This window comes from Pimephales promelas, chromosome 10, assembly GCF_988280905.1.
Source record: "Pimephales promelas chromosome 10, fPimPro1.hap1.1, whole genome shotgun sequence".
NCBI lineage: Eukaryota > Metazoa > Chordata > Actinopteri > Cypriniformes > Leuciscidae > Pimephales > Pimephales promelas.
The window spans coordinates 9,698,265-9,723,708 of NC_142778.1; the positions used below are offsets into that span (position 1 = coordinate 9,698,265).

General features: G+C 37.0%; 1 protein-coding gene across 3 annotated transcripts; it reads right to left on the reverse strand.

Annotated features, from left to right (window-relative positions):
* Positions 1-1,679: 1,679 nt before the first annotated feature.
* Positions 1,680-23,804, reverse strand: drc9 (dynein regulatory complex subunit 9). Of its 3 annotated transcripts, XM_039681651.2 has the most exons (10): positions 23,701-23,804; positions 23,518-23,623; positions 15,331-15,485; positions 15,015-15,143; positions 14,839-14,920; positions 12,780-12,941; positions 9,022-9,096; positions 6,564-6,695; positions 6,341-6,442; positions 1,681-2,754 (listed from the first exon to the last, which is right to left on the reverse strand). In XM_039681651.2, the coding sequence occupies exons 2-10, from the start codon at positions 23,611-23,613 to the stop codon at positions 2,644-2,646; spliced, it is 1,044 nt and encodes a 347-aa protein (XP_039537585.2). In that variant the 5' UTR covers positions 23,614-23,623; positions 23,701-23,804; the 3' UTR covers positions 1,681-2,643. The 3 variants fall into 3 exon arrangements, with proteins under 3 accessions (XP_039537582.2, XP_039537580.2, XP_039537585.2); XM_039681648.2 differs by lacking the exon at positions 23,701-23,804 and having other exon boundaries at positions 1,680-2,754; positions 15,331-15,482; positions 23,518-23,694; XM_039681646.2 differs by lacking the exon at positions 23,701-23,804 and having other exon boundaries at positions 1,680-2,754; positions 23,518-23,694.
* Positions 23,805-25,444: the final 1,640 nt, after the last annotated feature.

A 25,444-nucleotide genomic window follows, 5' to 3' on the forward strand; every position in this document is an offset into this window, starting at 1 on the left:
CTGGCAGACTCAATTGCAGAACTATATACCCCCAGGTGGTCTTTCCAAGCTTGATAATTCAGACCTGAGTCACATCACTTGTGCTACAGTACACAAGCTACTTTCCTAAAGCTCAGGTCACAAGTATACCAAGGGGCAGAACGAGTAAAAGAGACGGAAGGGAGAAAAATAATCTAAATTAGAGCAAGAACAGTATTCAAGTGTAAAATCCTATATTCAAGAGCTGATGGAATCTGATGGATCGATTGATTTACATTTACGGAAATTAACAGTGCGTGAGGAAGATACGGAAGAGGCTGTTCCAGGTTAACCCTCTTGGGTCGGTGGTCATGACGGCGATACCAGCTGGCTTTTTTTTCTTATCAGTGTAAAATAGACTCAAAATTCTCTGTTGATTTTGATCTTACATATAAGTGTTATACATCATTCAAAATTGTTAAATTTGGTTTGTGGTTTTGTTAGCTAATAAAATATTAAAACTCAAATCAATATTTTGTTTACAGTTATTTAATTATGTCATCAGGTATTGCGTACTTGCTCTCTACTTTCATACAAATGTATCTTCTGCTGCCATTTTTTTGAAAGTTGTTTTGTAAACTGATGAATTAAGATAAATAACAGAGGGTTATTTTAACCCTCTGGGGTTGTTCGTTTTAGAGTCACACTCGGGGTGGGATTCATTATCATTTTATATTTAAAAAAAAAATCATGATTTTTTTTTCTACTCGTTTTTTTATAATATTTTTTCTTTTCTTTTTTGGTGTTTTGAGAAAATTTCAAAAATAAAACAAATTTATAATTAGTATTAATGCAATAATTATGACAAAATTTCCCCCCATTGAACATAATACAAAAAAAATATTGAAAAAAAAAAATATTAAAAAAAAAAAAAAATTTTAAAGCTGTATTTCATTTTAGAGTCAAGCCTAGGCCTCATAAAAGCAATTTTTGAAATGAGATGGATACCATCTGGTGGACAAACTGAGCATTTTAAAAATGCAAAACACATGTATAGTCTGAATTTTTGGTGCGTTTGTGTGTGTGTCTGTGTGTCTGGATGTGTCTGTTTTGCACTCTTGATGTTTTATAGATTCACCCTTTCACTGTTGTGTGCTTTTTTTTAAGATCGTGGATGATTTGTAGATCATACGCACAAAAAAGCTCAGTATTTTCACATTTTTGCCAATTTCCCATTCATTTTCCATGGACCCGAACAGCCCAAGTGTGACTATTTTTTTTACAACCACTTAGACTATTCACATCCTGTCCCAAATTTTTTTGGGTGTTCAAATACCAAATACCAACAAAGTCACCAAATTTCGGACCATTCTGAGGAAGCTGTGATTTAAAAAAAAAAAAAAAATTAAATTCTTCGGGTCCATTTGGGCCGAACAGGACCGAACCCCAAAGGGTTAAAACAGTTTCTTTTCAAATCAGTATTATATTATTACTATATTATCCCCATAGGCTGCTTTATTAATGTGGTGAAATACTGTGTAATAAGTGGTATGACGGTACTGTATCTCTGTATTGTAAATGTCTGTCTAGTTTGGACTCTGCGCTTGCTAGCAACTGCTTTCTCTGTGGAAGCTTTGTGTTTAAATAGCTGATAAAATATTTCAGATCAATATTTTATGTCTAATTATTTACTTATGCGGCAAGTAGAGCATGATGACAATTTTGCGATAGCAACCGGCTGAATGTACATTATCCCTTACAAAAATAAGGGGGTTCATGTTTTCTATAATGTATAGCCTATATCTAAATGTAAATAGTTAAATTTAATATATTTTCATAGTAATTGTGATGTTCATAAAACAAAACTAAATAGTCCATACTTTATTTATTGTTTCAGTTTTCTGCAAATATTTTGCTGTATATGATTGTGAGCACCACAGCCAAAATAATGCTGTTGAAGCATGACATTCTGACCACCAGATGTCGCCATTCAGATAGCAATTCCCAAACACTAATTACAGAACATTTAAAGTTTAGAATTTAGAATGGAATCAGGTCAGTGTGCATCCACAATATAGACTGTGTGTAAGATGCAACAGTAGGCGATAAAACTGAGCATACTGGATCAGGGTTTGTTTGTTAGGGTGGACCAAGCTCATTATAAGACTGGCCTTGATTCAAGTACTATCATCATTCAACTAGCATCATTCTGCACCCTTTGTGTATTTAACTAGTCTGACCATCTCATTGTAATCCTGATTTGATCCACTTTTTATTTTCTATAAAGGCCATCTCACACAAGTTTACAGGTTCCAGATAATTTCATCAATTTTATTTTCATTGTTTGTCTTCTTAATAAAGATATTTTTTTATTATTTTAAACTCACATCTCTCTTCGGAACACACCGAGGAAACTTAGTTGGCCGATGCACAAAAAGTGCCCCATGGGCCGACCGTCGGCTTGGTGTGTTTCGGGCTTAACTGTTTGTACTAATATGCTTGACTTTTTAGTGTTAGTTTTCACCTATAATCCGGTTAGAATTCCCATTTCTCATAAACCGTCTCTCAGAACATGACGTAAAAATCTTAAAATTACATTTCTGATCATCAAATTGTCACTCTGCTGATTCTCTAGCAATCACTTCAATTGTCTATTGTTTGTTTAAATGTATTTTGTGACAGTCATCATTTCTTCTTCTTTTTGCCTTTTTTGCCACCTTTAGACTTGGATTTGGTTGCTTTCTTAGGTGATCCCAGTCCTCTGCGTACGAGAGTCCCCCGCCACCAGGCCTGGATCTGAAAAGAGATACATGAAACAAAAGAGAATTAAGTATATTAGGGATTAGACATACCTATGTTTTAAAATTTTGTGTGGATGATTCTGTTTTTAGCTTGCACCAAAAGTGAGTAGGCAACTATTGTGGCAAAGGTTTTTTTTTCTTTATTGTTATTAGTTTTCTGATTGAAGTATAAATGCTTTTTGAAATGTTAAAAGCATTGTTGAGTAACATGTCAACAGCTTAATGTGCTGACATGAAATTTAATATCTTTACTTATCACAAAAGGATTTGACTGAATTCAGAATTTACAAAAAAAGAAAGCCTTAAAAATGAGCTGAAATCTGAGTGTCAAATATAGGAAATAATAAAAATAGAAAAATGTTTTACTGAAGTAAGGAAATAAATACCACAATAAGGCAATAAAAAAAAAGATTTCTTAGTCTAAAGGCTTGTTTACACCATGAACGATAATGATAATCATAACCATAACCATAAAGTTTTAAAAACAAACAGCCTAACTCTAAGGCCGTGCCCACCAAAAAAATTTTTTTTCACGCGGCTGTTATATTTTTTCAATTGTTTTCAATGGGAGTGCCGCGTTTTTAAAACACCACGAGCATAACGAGGTGCTGAGCATTTTTTTCAATAAAAAAAAAATTAATGTTGAAGGTGCAAAATGCAAGTCTCTGATTTTTTGGAGAACTACGCCCCCTCTGGCAACAAGCGAAACTGCAACCAGAGGTGTGCACGCTCATGGATCACACACGCACGCTTGCATGAGCTGTTCATAACCAAAGGAGCATCAGCCGCACACATCTTTTGTTACAGTCATAATGAGGTAATAAAGTTATAAATCTGCAAGTCATTTAAATGATATGAAAGGAAAGGCATTTGAGTAAATTACACACTTATGTGTGTGTGAGGGCAAAACGGGGGTAGTAGAAAACTTTAGGATGGATAGTATGCACATTACGACACAGCTAGAGTGTGACTTTTATTTTAACTTATATAAACGAATATAATTTATTTTACAGGACAGTTTAAAGCTCATAACCATATTGTGTTGTTACTTGAAGTACTTAGAGTGCAGTGTTATGTTGCATCATGCAGTATTTGTCATTTTAAGAGTAAATGCATATTTTATTTGTGTACATTTTAATCATTAACATTAAAAGCAACATTAAAAGCTCTTTTTACAACTAAAATAACAGTAAAAGGTAAAAAAAAAAAAATGAATTCCCAAAAATTAAAACGGAAAAAAACGGAATTTGCAAAAATTAAAACGGAAAAAACGGAATTTGGGAAAAAATAAAACGGATTTTATAGGGCCCTATTAAATGAATAACTTCAGCTAAGCTTTAATAAGCATAAATCTATCTATCTATCTTTTGATTACTTTATTATAATTCTTTTTAGGCCATACATGAATAATGTTAGTAGACCTTCCTGAAATTAAAGCACTGTGTAGGCCTGTATAATGTGTATCTTTGTTTAATTGTCTATCTATTGTTTTTATAGTATATATATATATATATATATATATATTGACATACATATGTACATATCATCCTTGCCTGTAGAGACGAGTTTATTTCAGCATCATATAAAATCAACAATAACGATAAATAATATTAAAGCAAAAACAGCTCTGGTATCGGAAAAGTATCGGTATCGGTCGATATCCAAAGACAGGTATCGGATTAGAAGTGAAAAAATGTGGATCGGTGCATCCCTAATATATATATATATATATATATATATATATATACATACATATATATATATATATATATATATATATATATATATATATATTAGGGTTGTGCAAAGCAGCCGGTATTTGTATCTGTATTTGTATTTGTTGAGGGGGGACAAGTATTTGTATTCGAGTATGGCCACGCCCCCTTGTTGGGTTCTGACATGTAATGACATAGGGCTAGCTCATTGGTCGCACGTCAGAGGCGCCCAGCCAGATGCTCAATGTGCTAGCTGTGCAGCTGCAAATGCATTTTACATAAAAGCTTCCTTTTCCTCGATTTACAGAAGCCTAAGGAGTTCAGAGTTTACTGAAAAGCCGTGTGTCCACCAAAGCGTTTTTCCACGCGCCTGGCGTACGTTTTCAATTGTTTTCAATGGGAGCGCCGCGTTTTTTAAACGCCATGTCCGCAACGAGGCACTGAGCGTTTTTGTCACGCTGAAGCGGCAAGCGCCGGGCATTTTTTTACTGGTCGCCGAGTGTTGAAAAATGTTCAACTTTGGATAAAACGCAGCGCTCATCACTGTCACTTCTTACCCAGCCGTCCAATCACAGTGGAGGAGGGGCGGGACTAATACCACACCGACCAACTGTCACAGCATTCTTTCAGTACAACGACATCAACCAACAGAGCTAACCCAACAAAATGGATGAAAAATAAATTTTTGGTATGAAACAAATTATCTGCGAAATCAGTTACAAGTAAACTGTGCTGCGGATATTCTGTATCATAGTAACGACATGTCTCAATGGAAAAAAAAACAGCAGAGCAGTCTTCAGCGGAGCGTCTGGTGTTTTCAGCTGGCTAAAAACACTTTGGTGGACACATGGCCTAAGTGTAAAACACATTTGCAGCTGCACAGCTAGCACATTGGGGCACCTCTGACATGCGAACATGGAATAATCTCCCGATCAAACTCCGCTTCCCAAAAGTTATAAACTGCCTCCGGAACCCATTTAAGGTACAAAAATCTATTCAACAAAAATAGTGATGCAGTTAAGTGTTTTTTTTTGTTTGTTTGTTTTTTTCGCTCAGCCAAGCCCTCTCTGTTGCTATGTAGTCACTTCTTCCTGAACGTCACTCACTTACGCACTGCGGTCTTGTGAGGAAACACAGATTTTTTAAATAAAGTTGTTCTTGTTTACGAATATAAGTATTTTTAAAGTACTTTGTATTTGTTCTAAATAAGTATTTGTAAAAAAAAAAAAGTTATATATATATATATAGAGAGAGAGAGATATTGTCTATGTGTGTGTGTGTGTATATATATATTGTGATCGGTTCATGAGCAGCTTTAACTGAGCGAATCTGTCATGGCACATTAAAGAGCCACAAAACGGTATTTATTGTTAAAATTTCTATATAAAATTAAACAATTGAGACTTTGTTTCATATCAAAAGTAACCTGCTCTGTCCTGTCTGACAGTGCATTTTTAGTGTCCTATTTGCTCTGCGATGTATTTTTTCATGTGTGAGAACATGGTTTGGCATGAGAGCTGCGTGGCCTGTTAGGCACAGCTTGCAACAGTAAATAAAGGGGGCGGGTCTTTGCGAATGGTCAATTGTGTTTGCTCTTACCCATACCTATACCTCAATTCAAATTAAACTCAAATTCAGGGATTAAAATTGGAATTCTCGTTTAAACTCTGAATTATACTCATTGAAGTTGCACAAAAAAAAAAAAACCACAAAAAAAACACCAAACACAAAGTGCATTTAAGTATCAGTTCCATTAAGGCCCTGAAAATAAAAGCCCCTGCTTCAAAAGTAATGAGTTAATAAAATTATACATCTTCTCATAGTTATCATTTTACCTACTTTTCCTAGAATGAAGCTATACGTTACCTTAGTTGCTGCATCTATCTCCTTCTGCTCTTTCTCCAGCTGTGCACGCAAACGTTCCTTCTCCATCCTGTCCTCAGTGATAACCTCTTCCATGTTTCTGCACTGAGGTATAACAAGTTTTTTGCAGCTTATTGATATTGACTCTCTCAAAAGGAATTTTAAAAGGAATGCAAATCAGGTTACAGTTAACATGTAATGTAATGGTAACTTTTCATATAAAAACCTTTTTGGACAGCTCGTCAATTCGTGCCAGGCAGTTGTTTCTTTTATTCTTTAGAGCAGTGATCTCTTGCTCCTTCTCCTTCATGTCTTTTTCATACCGCTGGATCCAAAACTGGAACTTTTCCCCTAAGTTCTTTTAGGCACACAGTTTAGTGACAGCAATTAATCCTGATGTATTTGCATCAGAATAGGCTTAAACAAAACATTTTTTTGATGAACATCGTACATCTTCTTTTAAAAGTGACACATATCTGAAATCTGCATTTACACCCCACATAGCAACATTGTTTCGGCCCAGATCCGGCCCACATCTAGCACTTTTGGCATGCAGATCTGGTCCACATGCAGCAATGACTGACGGCGCTTGGGTGGCCCAATCCTGTTTGCCAGATCTGGGCCACAAGCAGGCCATAGCAATGCCACATGTCACCCAAGAGCAAGCCAAGAGCCAGAACTGGACTTAATCTGAGCCACAAAATCGGTGTATATTAAACATGGAGTAATCTCAACCTTAATAAGCCTGTTAACAAACAGAATCACTGAAGGAAAGAACAGAATGGAAAAAGAGACGAGCAGAACAACTACTAATGACTTTAGACACAGTCTTAGATTAAATCACCTGAAGAGAAAAGAAGACATTAAATCTGAAGATCTCAGCAGAGGAGGATTAAACAACTCCACAAACAGCATTACTTATTACTAACCAGACTGCCTTTTTTTCTGTCAGACTTCTACAGAAGATTTTATTGAGAATTAACAGAGGTTAATTAACTCTGAAGTCACCATAACATCAGAATCACTGAAGGAGAAAATCGTAATTGGTTACCATTATGGAGATCAGTGTTTGCTTTAGTTGGGCTCTTGAGCCTTAAGTCATTTAATTTCGAATTTGTTCGGCTATTGTACTTCTGTTATAACAGCCAAATGAACAAAGAGAAAAGGTGATTTGATGGTGTTGAGTGTGTTATAACATAATCAATAATTGGCCTGAGTCACTGAGTGTATAATTTCAGAGTTAAGCTTTGTATCTTATGGATATTATTGCAGCACTGTTGTGGATGCCTTTTCTATTAAATCCAAATGATCAAATCAATTGCAAAAAAACCCTTAAAAATATTTCAGATAGGCACATACAGACATCAAGAATTAGCCTATGAATCTCAACAATGGTGACAAAAAGATTAACTCTGAACATAAGCTCATTAATTATTCATACATCAATGCATGATGGGAGCCATGAATGAGGTTTGATTGGTGGCATCCAGAATACACTGCAAAATGCTTTATAATTGTCACCATTATTGAGATTCACTGCGAACACCATCAAATTACCTTTTCTCTTTGTTCAATTGGCTGTTATAACAGAAGTACAATAGCCGAACAAATTCTAAAATAAATGACTTAAGGCTCAAGAGCCCAACTAAAGCAAACACTGATCTCCATAATGGCAACCAATTATGATTTTCTCCTTCAGAGATTCTGATGTTATGGTGACTTCAAATGAAACACAGAATTAAACCTCTGTTAATTCTCAATAAAATCTTCTGTAGAAGTCTGACAGAAATAAAGTCAGTCTGGTTAGTAATAAGTGAAGCTGGTAATGCTGTTTGTGGAGTTGTTTAATCCTCCTCTGCTGAGATCTTCATAGATTTAATGTCTTCTTTTCTCTTCAGGTGATTTAATCTAAGACTGTGTCTAAAGTCAGTTGTAGTTGTTCTGCTCGTGTCTTTTTCTATTCTCTTCTTTCCTTCAGTGATTCTGTTTGTTAACAGACTTATTAAGGTTGAGATGACTCCATGTTTAATATACACAGATTTTGTGGCTCAGATAAAGTCCAGTTGTGGTTTATTTCTTTGCTCTTGGCTGACATGTGGCATTGCTATGGCCTGCTTGTGGCCCAGATCTGGCAAATAGGAGTGGGCCACCCAAGCGCCGTCAGTCATTGCTGCATGTGGGCCAGATCTGCATGCCAAAAGAGCCAGATGTGGACCGGATCTGGGCCGAAACAATGTTGCTATGTGGGACAATATACTGGTGAAACAACCCAAGGTAGACATTCTGATCCAGAAAAAGGAAGTAAAAACGGTGTGATTTGCAATGAATATAATGGATATTTTAACATCTTTAAAAATCATCAATACATTGAGTTGAGCCTTCATTCTGCATTGTGCCATTGAAAAGTTTCATGTGATCGTAAGTTGACGTCATTTGCCATCATCGCTTTTTCATTTATGTATGACTCGCATTTACGGGAATATCCTGAAGACCTTGATTTACTTGATTAGGCTTGGAGCTAAACTCTGCAGGACAGTGGCCCTCCAGGAGCAAGACTGGACACCCTACTCTATACCAATTGGGGCACAATCAGTTCTTAGAGGTGCACATCCCTGCAAGTACAAATCTAGTTTGTTTTACACAGCTTTATGAATAAAGTTACAATTAAGTTGTGCTTCACTCACTGTATGTTGTCTTTTTAGGAAGATCTCCATCTCCATGTGAACATTCTTTTCCTCCTCAATTCTCTCTTGCAGCATCTGGGAGTGCAACCAAAAGTGGAAGATATAAATCAAAATAATGGTATGCTTTTTACAGTATGTTTGGGTGGTTTTACAGTATGCTTGGATATCAGAATTATTGGAATTCAAAAGGGGGGGGGGTACAATGGTGTTTCATGTATTCAGAGTTGTTTACAGTGCTAAAGAGATGGATTATCATGCTAAACATGGTCAAAGTTATATATATTTTGGACGAATAATGGTGAATTTTTGTGCCGAAAATCTTACTTCCAGATTGGTACAAGTTTGTGCTGTTTTATTTTATTTTATTTTAATCGTGAATCTAATGACGTAGACGAGAGTGGAACGGAAAAGTGCTCCCGCGCACACATTGACCAGAGGAGAGCGAGACCGCGCACATCAACGCACTTCAACAGGGAATCATCGGCAGCGCTGCATAGGATTTGTTAAAGAATGTCTTTAAATACATTTGTTTAGCTGACCACTGTAGGTGAGCCGGTCGGCCATGATGGTAGGAGACGCTATCGGTTGCCAGAGGCAACGCCTTCACAGAGGATACAGAATCAGAATCCTACCAACATGGCGGAGAGGGGAGGGCTCTGTACCATGACGTCAACTTCTCAATCTCAATACAGTTCCAGTACACACCACAGAGACATCCTGCTGTAGTCGTTGCTGCTGCTCGTCTTCAATTTCAGCCGCGGCATCTGATCGAATCGGGATCAAAAATGTATGGCTAAATCTGATTGTTAGCCAAGGTTTGTTTTGGGATGTCCAGACGCTCTCAACGCAAAAGCTTTGTGCGCTCGTGATTATTTAGCTCCGCCCACACAGCACGCCTCCAACCGTTCGTTTTTTTATTTTATTTTTTCGGAAAGACTCGGTCCTTTCTTTTATAAATATAATACAACTAAAGACTTTTGGAGATATGAGCAATAGGTACTCAAGATTAACACGAAATTGACTGAAATTGCGTGTTCGATCTGTCATTAGACAGTATTGACGTAAAAATGATCAAAATGGCAGTGGCAGTTAAAATAGTTGGGTAGCTACCGAAAACGGCATTGTTCCTAAATGAACTTTCTTTGTTCCTCAATATTTAGTAAAAGCATAAAGAGGAGTAGCTCAAATGCACTACATTCAACCACACAACCCTGCATAAACATTATTAATTAAATGTTGGCTTGTCTGAAAGTCTAAAAAATTACATTGGTAGCACTTTATTTTACAGTCCTGTTACGCATATTATAGCAATTACAATTACAACTGGGTTAACTAGCTCTGAACCTATCCATAAACCTAACCTTAAAGGGGTACTTCACGTTTTTTTTTTTTTTTTTTTTTTTTGGAAATAGGCTCACTTTACAACTCCCCCAGAGTTAAACTGTTGAGTTTTACCGCTTTTGAATCCATTCAGCCGATCTCCAGTTCTGGCGGTACTACTTTTAGCATAGTTTAGCATACATCATTGAAGTTCACAAGACCATTTCTAAAAAAAAAAATGACCAAAGTGTTTCGATATTTTTCCTATTTAAAACTTGACTCTTCTGTAGTTATATCATGCATTAAAGGGTTAGTTCACCCAAAAATGAAAATTCTGCCAGTATTTACTCACCCTCAGTGGGGAATGAGATCTGTTTGATTAAAACATTCTTCCAAATATCTTCCTTTGTGTTCAGTAGAACAAATAAACACATAGAGGTTTGGAAAAACATAAGGGTGAGTAAATACTGACAGAATTTTCATTTTTGGGTGAACTAACCCTTTAAGACCGATGGAAAATGTAAAGTCGATTTTCTAGGCTAATATGACTAGGAACCATTCTCTCATTCCTGTGTAATAATCAGGAAACTTCACTGCCGTACAATGAGTGCAGCAGGCGCAATGTTATGACACAGCGCCTGAAAATAGTGCCCAGCTTCCAACGTGACCGGGACTAAGTTTGTGTAGTCATCGCGTCTGCTGCACTTATGGTAAGGCAGTAAAGTTTCTTGATTATTACGCAGGAATGAGAGTATAGTTCCCTGCATATCAGCCTAGAAAATCGCAACTTTACATTTTCCGTCTGTCTTAGTGCACGATGTAACAACAGAAGAGTCAAGTTTTAAATAGGAAAAATATCGAAACACTTTGGTAATTTTTTACGGAGAACTGCTAATGGTCTTGTGCACTTCAATGATGTATGCTAAGCTATGCTAAAAGTGCTGGAGTTGTAAAATGGGGGAGTTGTAAAATGAAAAAAAAAAGTGGAGTATCCCTTTAACAGGTGTAGTTAGCCTACCTTATAATACCAGTACACATACTGTAAAATAAAGTGTAGATGTTTAGAAAGTGTGATATTTTATATTCTAAAGGGATAGTTAACTTTAAAATTAAGACGTTCTAAAAAATACCTGTGCTTTTTGTCCATAAAATTAAAGTAAGTGGGGTCAGATGTTGTCTGTACACCAACATTCTTCATTTGTGTTACAACTTAAAGGGTACATATCATGCTTTTAAATCAATCATTTTTACTTATAAATCATACATTTGTGGTCTATATAAAGCATAACTGCAATGCTTGGGTCTGAATTCCTCATTATTATAGCTCCACAGGCCCATTTTCTACCCCTTTACTGATGTGCGTCTGTGAGCGACTCGTTTCAAAGCGGCCCCTTTAAATAAAATGGAGTTGCGTCTTTCCCCGCCCACTCTCCAGGTCGCTGAGTTCACACTCGGTTCAACTCCCCGCGTTCGGCCATTATTGTAGTTTGATAAGAGATATACGATTATATAGCTTCAAAGAACATTTTTAGTCACTCGTTAACAAAATGTCAACAACGGAAGACTTGTCCATCAAGCCTTACATATTCAAGCCAGAGCGAGCGATTTGAAAAAGACGACGACGAAAAAGATGACGACGAACCTGTAGAATGTCTTCATATGGATGCAGGGGTATGTAACGTTAAGTTAACTATGTTGTGTTATTAGTGAAAGTCGACTATTTCTCTTGTTAAAACAAGCACACTGACAAGATAAATGACTACGGTCCAATCTTACCACTAAAAATCTGTATTAATAATAATATAATAACTTACGTGTAGAAAAGCATAAGAAAACACAGCAGCTAAATGATAGAAGGAATTTACCCCTCATTCAGACGGAGTCGATCGGCAAACCCTTCTTTATACTGGCGGAGGTTGTTGGGAATCCTTGAAGTGCTTCAGGTCTCTACATCCAAGAACCGAACATTTTGACTTGCCCTCTTGTAACTTCTGCATCATTGAGCTTGGACTACAAAATCGGAGCGAGAAATAATAATGGCGGATTGCTCGAAGTGTTGGGCCGGTAGTCAATGTCCTTACTTGTCAGTTCCGCTGCAAATACGGTGACGTGATAGTTCAAAAAACGTCATAGAGAACAGAAAAATCTGAACAGGTTGAAAAATATGACCAAAACAGAATATAAAGATCTAAACGAAGCACCTGAAGAGAATAATTCCATTCTTTTCTGTACTTATAAACACTCCAAATATACAACAAAATGCATTTAAGGGCTAAAAAAAGTGGATTTTGCATGATATGTCCCCTTTAAAATGATGGATAAATATTCTGGTTTATCACTAGGACTTTGATAAGTAGTTGCCTGCTAGTGGTATGTGGATTCTAGTATGTAAAAATGATGCAACAAAGTGGTTGCAGAACAAGTTGTCAAACACACACCCCAATTTCATCTTCCAGTTCTTTCTCTTTGTGACTGTTGAGATTCAGCCCTTGGCAGACTAGCTGTTCGGCACATCTCTTCACAAATTTCTCTTGTCGGTTTGTCCTCACCCTCATGTTCTCTACCTGCATCCTCAGGTATTCCAACAACTCATTAAGCTTCTGGGAAGAAAATATATATATATTTTTTTTTAGCCAGACTGCAAGTCACATGTGTATTTGTCCAACATTTCAGACCAAAGTTCCAAAGTAAAGATGACACAGTACTTTTGTGTAACAATTAAGATTCTTTGCATTGTGACATTAGCTATGTTTCCATCCAAAGGTTGTGAATTTAACTTAAATTGGAATATTGCATAAAACATTTGCTTTTGCTGATAAACTGGCAAAAAAATGTCATTACCTAGCTGCGGCTCAACATTCAAATAAATACCGGTAGTGTTGCTGATAGCAGTCTGCAGCGCGCTTTCAGAATGCATCTGGAATCAACATTTAAAGGTGGGATAGGTAAAAATTTTCTAAAAAAAACTATTCCCAAATTTGTTTAAACTGTCTATGTATACCAATACATAATTACAATTTAAGTACTCTGAAAAAGAAAGTATAGAAATTGAGTGTCTGTAGTCCTCTCAGTGCTGCAATAAACACAGCTCATTATTTCCACAGCACATCATTATCTACAAAGCACAGCTGATTGGTTGTTGTTGCATCAGTGGCCAATGAGCTGCGACTCAACATTCAAACAAATATCGGTAGTATTGCTGTTAGAAATCTGCAGCGCACTTTCAAAAACCACCCACCTTTCCCAGCTCCACCTGTATAGTCAAGATCTGCTATGAGGTTAAACATTGTATGTTACATATGCAGCAGCAGCATGAGCATTTTTAGTATTTATGCGCATCTTGGCGTTTTCATCCAGCAGTTTTGGATACAATATCCCAAAATGTGCATTAAAAATAGGTGGATGGAAACATAGCTTTTGTTGTCATGAAACTTAAAGGACAACTCCGGCGCAAAATGAACCTTTGGTCTAATTGCATTGTTACCTATTCAACCGTTATCTGAGATTTTTTTTCATGATTGCCAAATCTAAATAGTTTTATCTATTAAAACAGTTTAGCCTATAATGCTAGTATAACGCTAGTCCATAGGGCATAGAGTAATGACAAATAAAAATCGCTTTTTATTACCACTAACAAGGCTCAAAATAGCCCCACAGTAACACGGTAGCACAATAAGGATCCCTACATGCAAAACCGAAGCATTGGGAACTTTGTCAGTGTCCATACAGTTTAATGAGAAGATATTTTATACACACAGTCAACTTCACGAATACAGGAAGAAGCCATCTTTAAAATATAGTCTCTACCAGTCGATCTACGAACGCTGATCCAAGTGCGCTGAACTGTGCAGAATCTTATATGGTCCATTGTTTCCGGAAGAAACACAAACACGAACCATTTTCTTCTCTTTAATATGTACATGTTGCCTATACTGTTCGCGCTCACATTATCACTTTATTCACATCTCACCAGCGCACTTGGATCGGCGTTCGTAGATCGACTGGTAGAGACTATTTTTCAAAGATGGCTTCTTCCTGTATTCGCAAAGTTGACTGTGTGTATAAAATATCTTCTTATTAAACGGTATGGACACTGGCAAAGTTCTCAATGCTTCGGTTTGAATGTATGGATCCTTATTGTGCTACCGTGTTACTGTGGGGCTATTTTGAGCCTTGTTAGTGGTAATAAAAAGCGATTTTTATTTGTCATTACTCTATGCCCTATAGACTAGCGTTATACTAGCATTATAGGCTAAACTGTTTTTATAGATAAAACTATTTACATTCGGCAATCATGAAAAAAAATCTCAGATAACGGTTGACTAGGTAACAATGTGTAATTAGACCAAAGGTTCATTTTGCGCCGGAGTTGTCCTTTAAGCACACTTCATGCTTTACAAACACCAGTGAAATATGCACAGTAAAATCAAAACTTGAGTAAAATTAAATATGAATTAATAAAAAAAACATTCTATGGAAAATGACACAGATGATTACCTCGCACTCCTCTATTTTTTGCTTGCGAATGTCAAGTAACTGTTTTTGCAGTGCTTTATTCCTGAGACGACCCTCTTCCTCCCTACAGGTGTAGTGTAAAATGTGGTGTATGTTCACTGTTTGAGGTACAGTACATGATATTTTAGGGAAAATAATTTGTCAGTTCCTGTTAAGACCTGTTTATTATGTCCAGAAGTTGGACTTTCTTCTTCCGGTCCTCTCCTACTGCTGACAAGAGACTTTGAAAAGTGTTTTTCTTCTGCAGCTCGACCATTAACTCATTATTCACGTCTGACATAAACTGCCTATGGGATCAAACATGATGTTGAAATGGTTTATGAAACATTAAGAAATGCTCAAATCAGTAAAGCAATATACAATGATACATTTACAATTTTTAAAACTAGCTAAAACTGTTAATTTCATATAATACATCCCTGTAACATTTATAACAAATAACATCCTATACTTTAGAGAAGTGTGCATGCATACCTGTCTCTCTGCACTTTGGCCAAGATATCAGAAGTAAGTAGACTGTTCTGAATACTTATTTGCTTTTGGGATTTGTGTAATTTTCCTGTGAAATCAGACAAACTGCTCCCAACCATCTGTTGAGCTGTTTTTAGGTGCAGTTCGGTCCTTTGCTGCTAAAAACGGAGAAAAACATGATTGGAAGATAAAACAGCAATGATGGCATGCGGACAATGAAGTGTTTTAACTATCGTGTGGTGATCTGACAATAAAACCATACAAGGAACTCCATACTCCATTGATCAAGTCAAGTGATCAATACACTTGACTTCAAATTGCACAAGGTGAAATGTGCAACAAGTTGGGTAAATCTCATGAAACATCTCAAGAACATGTCTAGGTTAACATCATATTAAATAAATAATTTCCATGACAATTTAACACATTTTACCACCAATAGTTGCAGTATTGTTTGCTGTAATTTTGATATATTAAATGCATTACTTTATTATCTATGGGGTAAAATGTGACCTGGACATATTTTTTTAAAATGTAACCAGTCAGTTATACAACTATTATAAAAAGTCTTACCAAAAGTATGTACAACAAGTTGAAATCTAATTCAAAGTTTAAACTAACAATTATGTTACAACTTTAACAACTTTGCTGTTTAAAAATAAGCAGACTAAAATTTTAAAGACAATTTTGATTTGTTGCTACTTTAAACCAGTGGCGGGGGCAGAATTGCAAAGTGAGTGGACCTTGGTGAAATAGGGTGGACCAATGCCTATACTTTCAAATCATTTTAAAAATACATGGGATACAAATACTTTGACAATTTAGATTAGTTTAATTGTGATTTATTGTCAGCCAACAGTTTCATTAAAACAAAAAAATAAATTAATATAAATAATCATATGTGAAGCATGTGTTGGGCTGGGCGAGGCTTAGCCTTCACCTCACTTGAGACAAGCGTTGAATTGACCTATGGCTAAGCCACACCCCCAAACGCGATGAGCCAATCACAGTGCGCATAGCTAACCCAATACACTCGGAAATTCTCGGCTTCACGTCCATTGGAATGCATTGCAGTTAGTCAGTTTTCATTCGTTTTTCTTGTCATTTTAAGTTTAAAATGGTCAAACGGTGTGCATGGGGTACATACAACTCCGACACTAGGTTCCCTAGAGGCTGGGCGACAGTGTGTATTTTTTTACCCTTTCCCAAACCGCATCTCAAGCGAGATAAGTGTCTGCTCTAGATTAAGTAATGCGATTAAGCTATACAGTTGACCACAACACCAACAAGGATGTCTACATCTGTTCTAAGTTAAGTCAACAACACATTTGAACGTTACCTTTAACATCTCTAATGTAACGTTAGGCTAACGTTAGCCCACATTACAAAATGTTAACGTTAGCTTCTAGCTGCGTTGTACATCATGTCACTTAGCTTCATTAACGAATCAGTTGAGATAACTAAATGTTATCAATGTTGTGCTGAATGATTCATGTAAATACTGTAGCACCAAACGGTGATGGCAATGATATGCGGTTTATCACGTTTACACTGTGACCTGTAAATTCTTGCCTGGAACTGAAGCTTTTCATCTGCCTTCTCAACAATAAAATTATTAATATAACCCCCCAATGCATAGTTAAGGCCCTTTAGGTGACTTGGAGATGATATATAATCTTTCTATCTCCAAAAATCATTGATTGCCTCCTGTAAAATATCTCCTACTGTGACAGCTGCCATAGCGCCTGTGCCCGAATATTGACTGTGTGTCCGAGTGAGTGGAGGGGGCGTGGCTTAGCCATAGGTCAATAGCTTGTTTTCATATGACGTCACGCCACTGCATTGCCATGGCGCGAAATACAAATGGAGGGTAGGAAGTGATTTGCTGCATTTAGAAAGCACTATATCAAACTCAAAATGCCTGTTTTGCGTCGTTTATGGTTACTTGAATCGATCAAACCATAAGGAGTTTTTATCGTGTACCAAAAGTTGTTGTAAGAAAAACGCAAGAAATTGACCGAAAATCTCTGAAAAAATAACACAGTCTCATCCCAAAAAGTCATATAACTGACGTTTTGGGACGTCTTTTGACCATACGTCAATATCCGCCTTTTTAGGGCCCCCTTAAACGTCGGTAGATGGCGATCCCGGGCCGTCATACAACTGACGCTTTACCTTTAACGTCAGTTAGGTGACGGGTTAGGTTTAGGTCTGGGGTAGAGTTAGGATCCCATAACCTCATCTACCGACGTTTAAGGGGGCCCTAAAAAGGCGAATATTGACGTATGGTCAAAAGACGTCCCAAAACGTCAGTTATATGACGTCTTGGGATGAGACCGGGTTGGAAAAAACGGCTTGCAAACATACGTCTGTGGTCGGGAGGGGCCGAATGGGAAAATGCTCGTGTGTGCAGTGATCACATCGTAAAAGATGAGTTAATACAACTTAAGTGGCTATGTTTGTGTAACGTGTAACATTTCCAAACTTTGTAAAGTCAAAGTATGCCTGTAAAACGAGGTAGTTACTGATATCTACCGCCTCAATGGCAGGAAAATATTTATTCAGTTGAAAAATCGCTCCTCTTCATAACGTAAGAATCACGTCCAACATATGTTTGATTTTTTGTTTATATCTTTCTCTAATAGCGTGTAAAGTAGTACAGAACGAACTTTCCTCCATCTCATCCATTGCGCTCTTCACTCCCTGCCCTCCATCTGAATTCCGTGCGTCAGACTGAAACCCAGCTATTGTCTCAGTCAAATCACTGTCTGCTGCTGCTTTGGATTGTTTTTTAGAGGAAAAAGTGTTATAATAGCATATTGGCGGTTTGGCAAAAGGTCCTGTCCGTATATGTGTTTGTGCTCTGAAGAACGTCAAAGGTTTCCATGTACAATGGTGTTTTTACAATGTTGAGCAAATCTCTTGAACGCAATTGCCGATCAGGGGTGTTTAAGTTAGAACCTACTCACCGCTCAAAACGCCAGAGTTTTATGTTCAGTGCTGAGTTCTGCATGCTCACAGCAGTGTAGACAGCTTCACTGATTATAATGGAACTTGCTGAGATCGCGATATTTGGTTACTCAGTTTGGTTAATTATTTGTATTATAAGAACACAACACCTTTCTTTTTTTATCACAGGTACATCAGGTGTGCCATTTTGTGTTCTCAAGTTCAATGTGGCAGTCCAAAACAGTGGAATCTAATAACTATGCAATGAGATCCAGGCAAGCAATGATTAATGTCAAAGATCGAATTTGAATAAGGAATAGCACATCTATTAAAGTCCCCGTGAAATCAAAATTGAACCTATTTACTTTGTTAGCGCATATTACTAGTCTTGTGGTGAACAATTAATCCGTGCAAGTAAAAATATATTAAAAAAATGTTTTACCGTAGTAATCTTTAATCAAAATCTGAAAAGTTACTTCCGGTCTGGAACGGTTTCTTTTTCTGATGACGTAGGTTTCACAGTTTGGGTGGGGAAACGCTTAACCACTCCCCTCAAACCGTTAGTTTGCTATGAGGGAGAGATGGAGAGGAGGAGCGCTAGAGTCAAACCCTGCCCTCTGTTCAATATTCCGTTTCACTTGGAAATACGTCACAGCACTGGAGAAAAATCGTTTGCAACTTCCGGTTCACGGGGACTTTAAGCAAAAATATAAAATTACAAAGACAACAAATGAATAAGGCCAAGCCAATATGAAAACTGTAATGGCAAATAGGTTTAAACAAAAATATATTTATCGTATTCAATACTTTATAAATAAATCCAAAGTATTGTATCTAAAAGATGAATATTGGGATTGTGGACCCAAAAGAAATAAGATATGAAATTTGAGGTAAAAGACAAATGCAGACGAATAATAAGAAGTAAAGAGCAAAATAAGAGCAACGAATATGCTACATGTACAATAGAGCACACTTCCTCCTAAACTAATGTAGGTCTGATAAGAAAAGGTCAAACTGACTTATCTATTGTGTCATAGTTGGTGTAACGGCTAGGTCCGTATAACCAGTTAGATGTCGAAAATAGATTATAATAGATACGAGGTGTGGTTTTGACACCTTTAGAACAAAGACAGTGACGTAAGCACTTTCAGATATCATATCTTGTCGTAAAACACTGTTTCTGGAAGTACACAAGTACTGTAACTAAGATATTAATGTACATGAACATGTGAAGGCCTACAATCTTGGACACACAAGACAAACAGGGGGTCAGGTTGCCATTACAGCAGAAGCAATGTGGAAGGGAGGGAAGCCAAACCAGTGTAGGGACAGTACAGGGATCTCTGATTAGTCCACATGAATTTAAAAAAGAAAAAGAAAAAAAAAACACAATAATAATGTAATCTTACATGCTACTTTATCTCCAACACGTTCTCATCCTAGAGCATCATATGGCGACGCTTTTGAAATTGCATCTAAATCCAACACACATGGCACCCATTAACGTCAATTTAACACGTACAGAGCTTTGTTCGGTTATGGGTAGGTTTAGTTCTGGGGTAGGGTTAGGGTTAGACCACTAGGAGGCGCCTTCTGGCCCATATATATCTCCGTCTGAAACGTCAAAAGCGTCAGTATATGACGCCTTGAGATGAGAATGGGCTGTTTATCTCTGTGTCTGATTGAAAGCAGACAGAATGCTAAATCTAACAAACCCTGACTGATGAAAATAACCATCAATGTTACCCTCCCGGTCAAATATTGCAGGGCAAACATCAATTTGTCAATTGTCAATGCTGGCAAATGACCATGGTATAATTGGGATAATCCACAGCTAGCTGTGCATTAAACGATTTTAACGCACGAACATGCATTAAAATCGTATCATTCACAGCTAGCCATGGATTATCCCTTACGCATGTGCCAAATTCAAAAAGGGATTGTATTGAAATAGAAACATATCGGATGATGGTGCAAGTACTGGCCTCCCTGGGACCACATGAACAGTGACTCAAACGAATGAGCCATCACTTTTAAGATTTATCTAGCCTCTGCTTTTTGATTTGAATAAATTATTGGATATTGAGTTCTTGAGCTTCTTTTTCTCATGTTGAAACAAGATGGCATTTCATAAGTGTTTGCCGCTGTGTCCTCATTTTATTACAAAACATAAGTGTGTCATGTGCATAGGAATTAACTGCTCATCAAATTGGCCTCAATAACCATTTTAAAATGAAAGTGCTTTGCTCAAGAATTACTTTAAAGAAAAGGCCTCCAACACTCTTGTATTCTGGTTGCTGGGGTGCTTCATGAGCCAATATCTTGGGAATTCAATGTGGAGCTTTAAGCTATGGAGAGCGAGCAGATGGATTTCTCCCTTTCTTTTCTCGTTCTATCTCAAAAGAGCTCATGAAGTGGAGTCCCCAAAGCTCATAATGCGATCTCACTTGATGATGTTTTCTCCACTGGCCAGAGCCAGTTCAGTCACACATGCATTCTAAATGAGTTGCTTGTTGCACCATCTTCCTTGGAAGTTGTGGCCTATATTGCCATCTAAGGCCTGCAGGATAACATTCAGCAGTCAACAGTTGATTCCCAGATGGGTATATGTTTAAATCAAGGACACTGGCGAGTCCGTCTTCTTATTAATCTGCAATGTGTTTGTATCAGTCTAATGTTTGTGCAATGAAGTCTTCTGTTGCATGAAGCACTTTTTAACAAAGGTTAGTGCTTGCAGCTGAGCTGTACCCTCACTAACACGGCGGGATTTAATAAGATCCCCATAGAGTCAGCTACTGATGCAATGTCGAGTGAACCAAATTCAAAAGAGAAAATCTCTGGTTACCAAACGTAACCTCGGTACCGAAGGGCATGAGACATTGTGTAAGCTACTGTGTTACAAAGATCAGAGACGTTGCCAGCTGCTTAAGTCCAAAGAGTCTGAGGGAATGACGTTCAGCACAACCTTATAGGCGAATTCTTGTCTGCGAGAATAAATAGGTCTTCAGTATTCTCTGAAAAAAGGTGTTTACACATTTTGTCAGACACAATGTCTCGTTCGCTCCACTCAGGGAACCAAGGTTACATGAGGTAACCAGAGATCATTTCTACTCTGAGTCATCTTCTTTGTGCGTGCATGTTGGCTAGCAACCACACCACCAAACATGTGTGGGGCCAGGGTAAATTAAGTGCAATTTGCTTTGACATCACAATTGTGTTGCATAGTGGTATATTGAGCTGCCTGAAGTGTAAATGAGTAGACTCAAACCCTTAGTCAAAAAGGAGGGGTCGAGGGTCTGTCCATATGAACTTTTCCTAGTCCACTTACAAACACACTTCAAACTGGTGATGGAGATTCTGCCGAGGGGAAGGGGGGGCAGCCCTGTTTGTGTGATATTACTTAACTATTGTGTTATGAATATAAACAGCAACTCATTTTTGGGGTGTTTTTGCCCCATAGCATATTTTGGGAGCATGTTTTGTTAATTTGCTGACATTTATGCCACAAGCCATTAATTTCAGACCCTTGCATGTGCTATTTAAGATCCAATAGAAATTAAATAAAAGAAAACCATGTAAAATACAAAATTTTAACAATTTAATGAGAGCATTTAATTTAAAAACCTGTTCTGCACCACTAGCTACATCATTCACTCTTGTCATCATGCAAAACAAAAATGCTCATCACCAACACACACATGTGGCACATGATGTGGCCCTGCTATGTACGGTATGTGACCTGCCTGTGAACACCAGGACATCAAGCAACCAAACACAATCTAGGAATACTTAGCCTACAATTACCACACTTAACACACTCCGGAGACCCTGACGATTATCCAATAATGTTAATGTTACAGTCTTAATTACAAGCTTTTTTTCATTGTTTGGTTGTGTACTTTATTTTATAGCCAGATGAACATTTATAGTTAAAAGTTGATGATGATATCTAGCAATGCACGTACTTCAGAAAATATAACGAATAAAGGAGGCATAACTACTTATTATAATTTTTCATGTTTTTCACAGTCATTAAATGAGTAGTTCACTTTTAAAACAACTTTTGCTGATAATTGACTCACGCCCATGTCATTCTTTCTTCAGTCAAAAAGAAATTAAGGTTTTTGATGAAAATATTCCAGGATTTTTCTCCATATAGCCTAATGCACTTTACTAGTAACCAGACAGTTCAAGGTCCAAAAGACAGTTTCAGTGCAAACTGCAAACTGTTCAAAGGGCTTTAAACGATTCCAGACTATGAATAAGGCTCTTATCAAGCAAAACGATTGCTCATTTAAAAAAAAAAAAGTTTAAGTTTTATAAGCTCAATGGTCGCCTCGCCTTGCTATGTTCTGTGCTCTGTTCGAACCCGTTCATCAAAATTAACAAATCTTTTTCCGAGTCAATTCGTTCATTTCGTTTGTTGAATGAACCAAATGACACGAAAAAAGATTTGTTAATTTTGATAAACGAGTTCAAACAGGAGAATCACAAACGCAATTTGTTTGTTCTACATTTGTTTGTTCGTTGTGTCAAGTTGCTGTTCATTTAAATAACAAACCTGTTCACCTTAAGTAACACCCGACGAAGTGCTATCAGAAGACATCCTGTCATAATGGCTACATAGGTGCAACACGCATTTGAAAAAGCGAGGCGCTGGAGAGCACAATTCGTTTGAATCCAAAATACATTTTCAACACTAGATCTGAGAAATTCTTACACATTGTCCCTTTAACACAACACAAATTAAAATAACACCTTGGTCAATAAATCCTTGATTACCCATAAACTGCTTAATTGGTACAATTCACCTAAAATATAGGTAAATAAACTGACCATACTGCAGCAAGATAAGAATTACGCCTATCAAACAAACTAACTTACACTGTAAGAAATAAAATGTGCAATAATAACTGTAAGGGTACAACAGCATCAACTGGGGCCGCAACTTTGTTCCCCTAAAAGGTGCGTTTTAGTACCATAGTAATATGTACTTTTGAGTTACTACTAGTATGACTTTTTTTAGGTAAATAAGATACAAATGTCCCTTAAGGGTAACATTACTGCAGCGACAAGCTGATTGTATCACGCTACTTTTGCCTTTTCATGCAGGTATTAAACATAGCAACAAATACATTTAACACAAACACAAATTATACAGTAGTAACATTACAAATGATGTGTCTGAAAACTGAAAACAATTCTGAGATTTCAATAACTGAAGATGTTAACGTTACTCACAGTCTCCGCTCCCGTTATAATGTTTCCTAACACTGACAGCTGATCAGCGTGGTCCTGCAGCACAGCACATGCTACGAGCACATCCAAAGACATCATACTGCTTATTCTGACGAAACATATGGGGAAATTAAGACAATAACAAGTAACTTTGGAGAACTCGACCATTAAAAAAAGGACTCTTACAGGTGCTGCCGTTGGAAAGGGCATCCGTTGTCATGACAGCACGTCTTGTACACAGATCCTTTCCTTTTGCTGGCTATTTTTATTTATTTATTCATTTATTTATTATGTTATACCAGATTTAATTAATTTTAGCGTTAATGCACAGCATCTGTAATACTATAGCCTATGGTAAAAACTGTATGTTTCTCTCACAGGTAACGTCATGCGGTGACGTCATCGACTAGTATTTTTATGGAAATGTACATTATGTAACTTGTACAAAATACATTTGACATTATTAAAATTGTGTTATATGTAATTTATGTTAATTGTTTTCAGCCTTATTACGACTCTATTATATAATGCTATTTATTCATGTTTTCAATGCTAGGGTATTAGCCTATTTTTGTTATCTATTTTTTTCTGTTTTTCTTTATATTATATGATTTCATGTAAAGAGTAATTTACAGCTTTTTAGAGGGCCTATTTTCTCACTCAACTCAACTCAACTTTATTTATAGAGCACTTTCAAGACCACAAGTGGAACCAAAGTGCTGTACAAAATGAATAAAATAGAAAGTAAAATAAAGAAATAAAAAACAATACAAACACATGACATAAAAAATATATATATATATATATATATATATATATATTTTATTCCTTTATTTTATTTTATTTTTAATTTATTTAATTTTCTCATTCTCATTTCCATCATTTTTGCATTCTCAATTTAGAACCAAAAAAATAAAAAGTGACTAAAGAGCTGTGGGAAATTGTAAGGGATCTGGGAGCTTTAAACAACTTTTTTTTCTTCCTTTTTTTTTTTTTAATGAATAAGGTCGGTCGTAAATATCAGAACAGTTTTCATGACTCTTCCTTTTTCGAACAGCAGAGGGCAGCAGATCGCGCAATAAAGGTCCGCCCATGTCAGGCTGTACTAAAAGAACCCAGAGTTCCTCAGAAGACGAGCAGTAGCACGTGTGGCTGGCTGGGTTGAAAACTGCACACCAAATAATTGGATGAAAACAAGTGTACTCTAAGCAAGTTGAGCTCTTAATTATTGTGAATAAACTACTTTCTTCCAATTCTTAAAATTGTCCTCTAAATTTGATTGGATGATGTGTTTAATCACCATGCTGTCCAAGTTTCTGACAGGCTAGACCAGAACCCTAGCCTAGGCCACCACAGTCGAATCACAGCTGTGCTGATACTGAACAGAACTCTTGTGCCTCTTCAAATGCAAATGCCTCTAACATCTTTACAATTTGCAAAGCTGCCAGAACACCTAACAAACCATTTATAGGTTAAATACCACTCACCTGTTAAAAGCAGATATATCCATTTCCTCACCACAGGAACCTGGTTAACAGCATGAGGCTAAATAGTAAATTAATCCTGACTACCAGTTTTGATCATTGCAGAAGTTTAAGAAGGGGGTTAGAATATCCCGGTTAAGAGAATATGGGAATAGCCGGCTTTGACAGCAACATAGTGTCGGCTAAGATCCGATACATGTGGATTCCACCCGTACCAGATGTGGGCCGCATCTGGGCCATATAGCTGGCTATGAGGTCACTGCACCGGTCATTTTTTTTTTTTTTTTTTTTTACATTCACCTCTGAATGATCTCTGGATGATTAATTAGCCATTTAAACCAACTCATATAAGTGTTTGCAATTCATGTTGCTGAGAGAAGCTAGCACAGTGAACAGGGCTTGAGAGCGCATTGTGAATGAAGGCGCAGGTACAGCCTCGGTGTTGC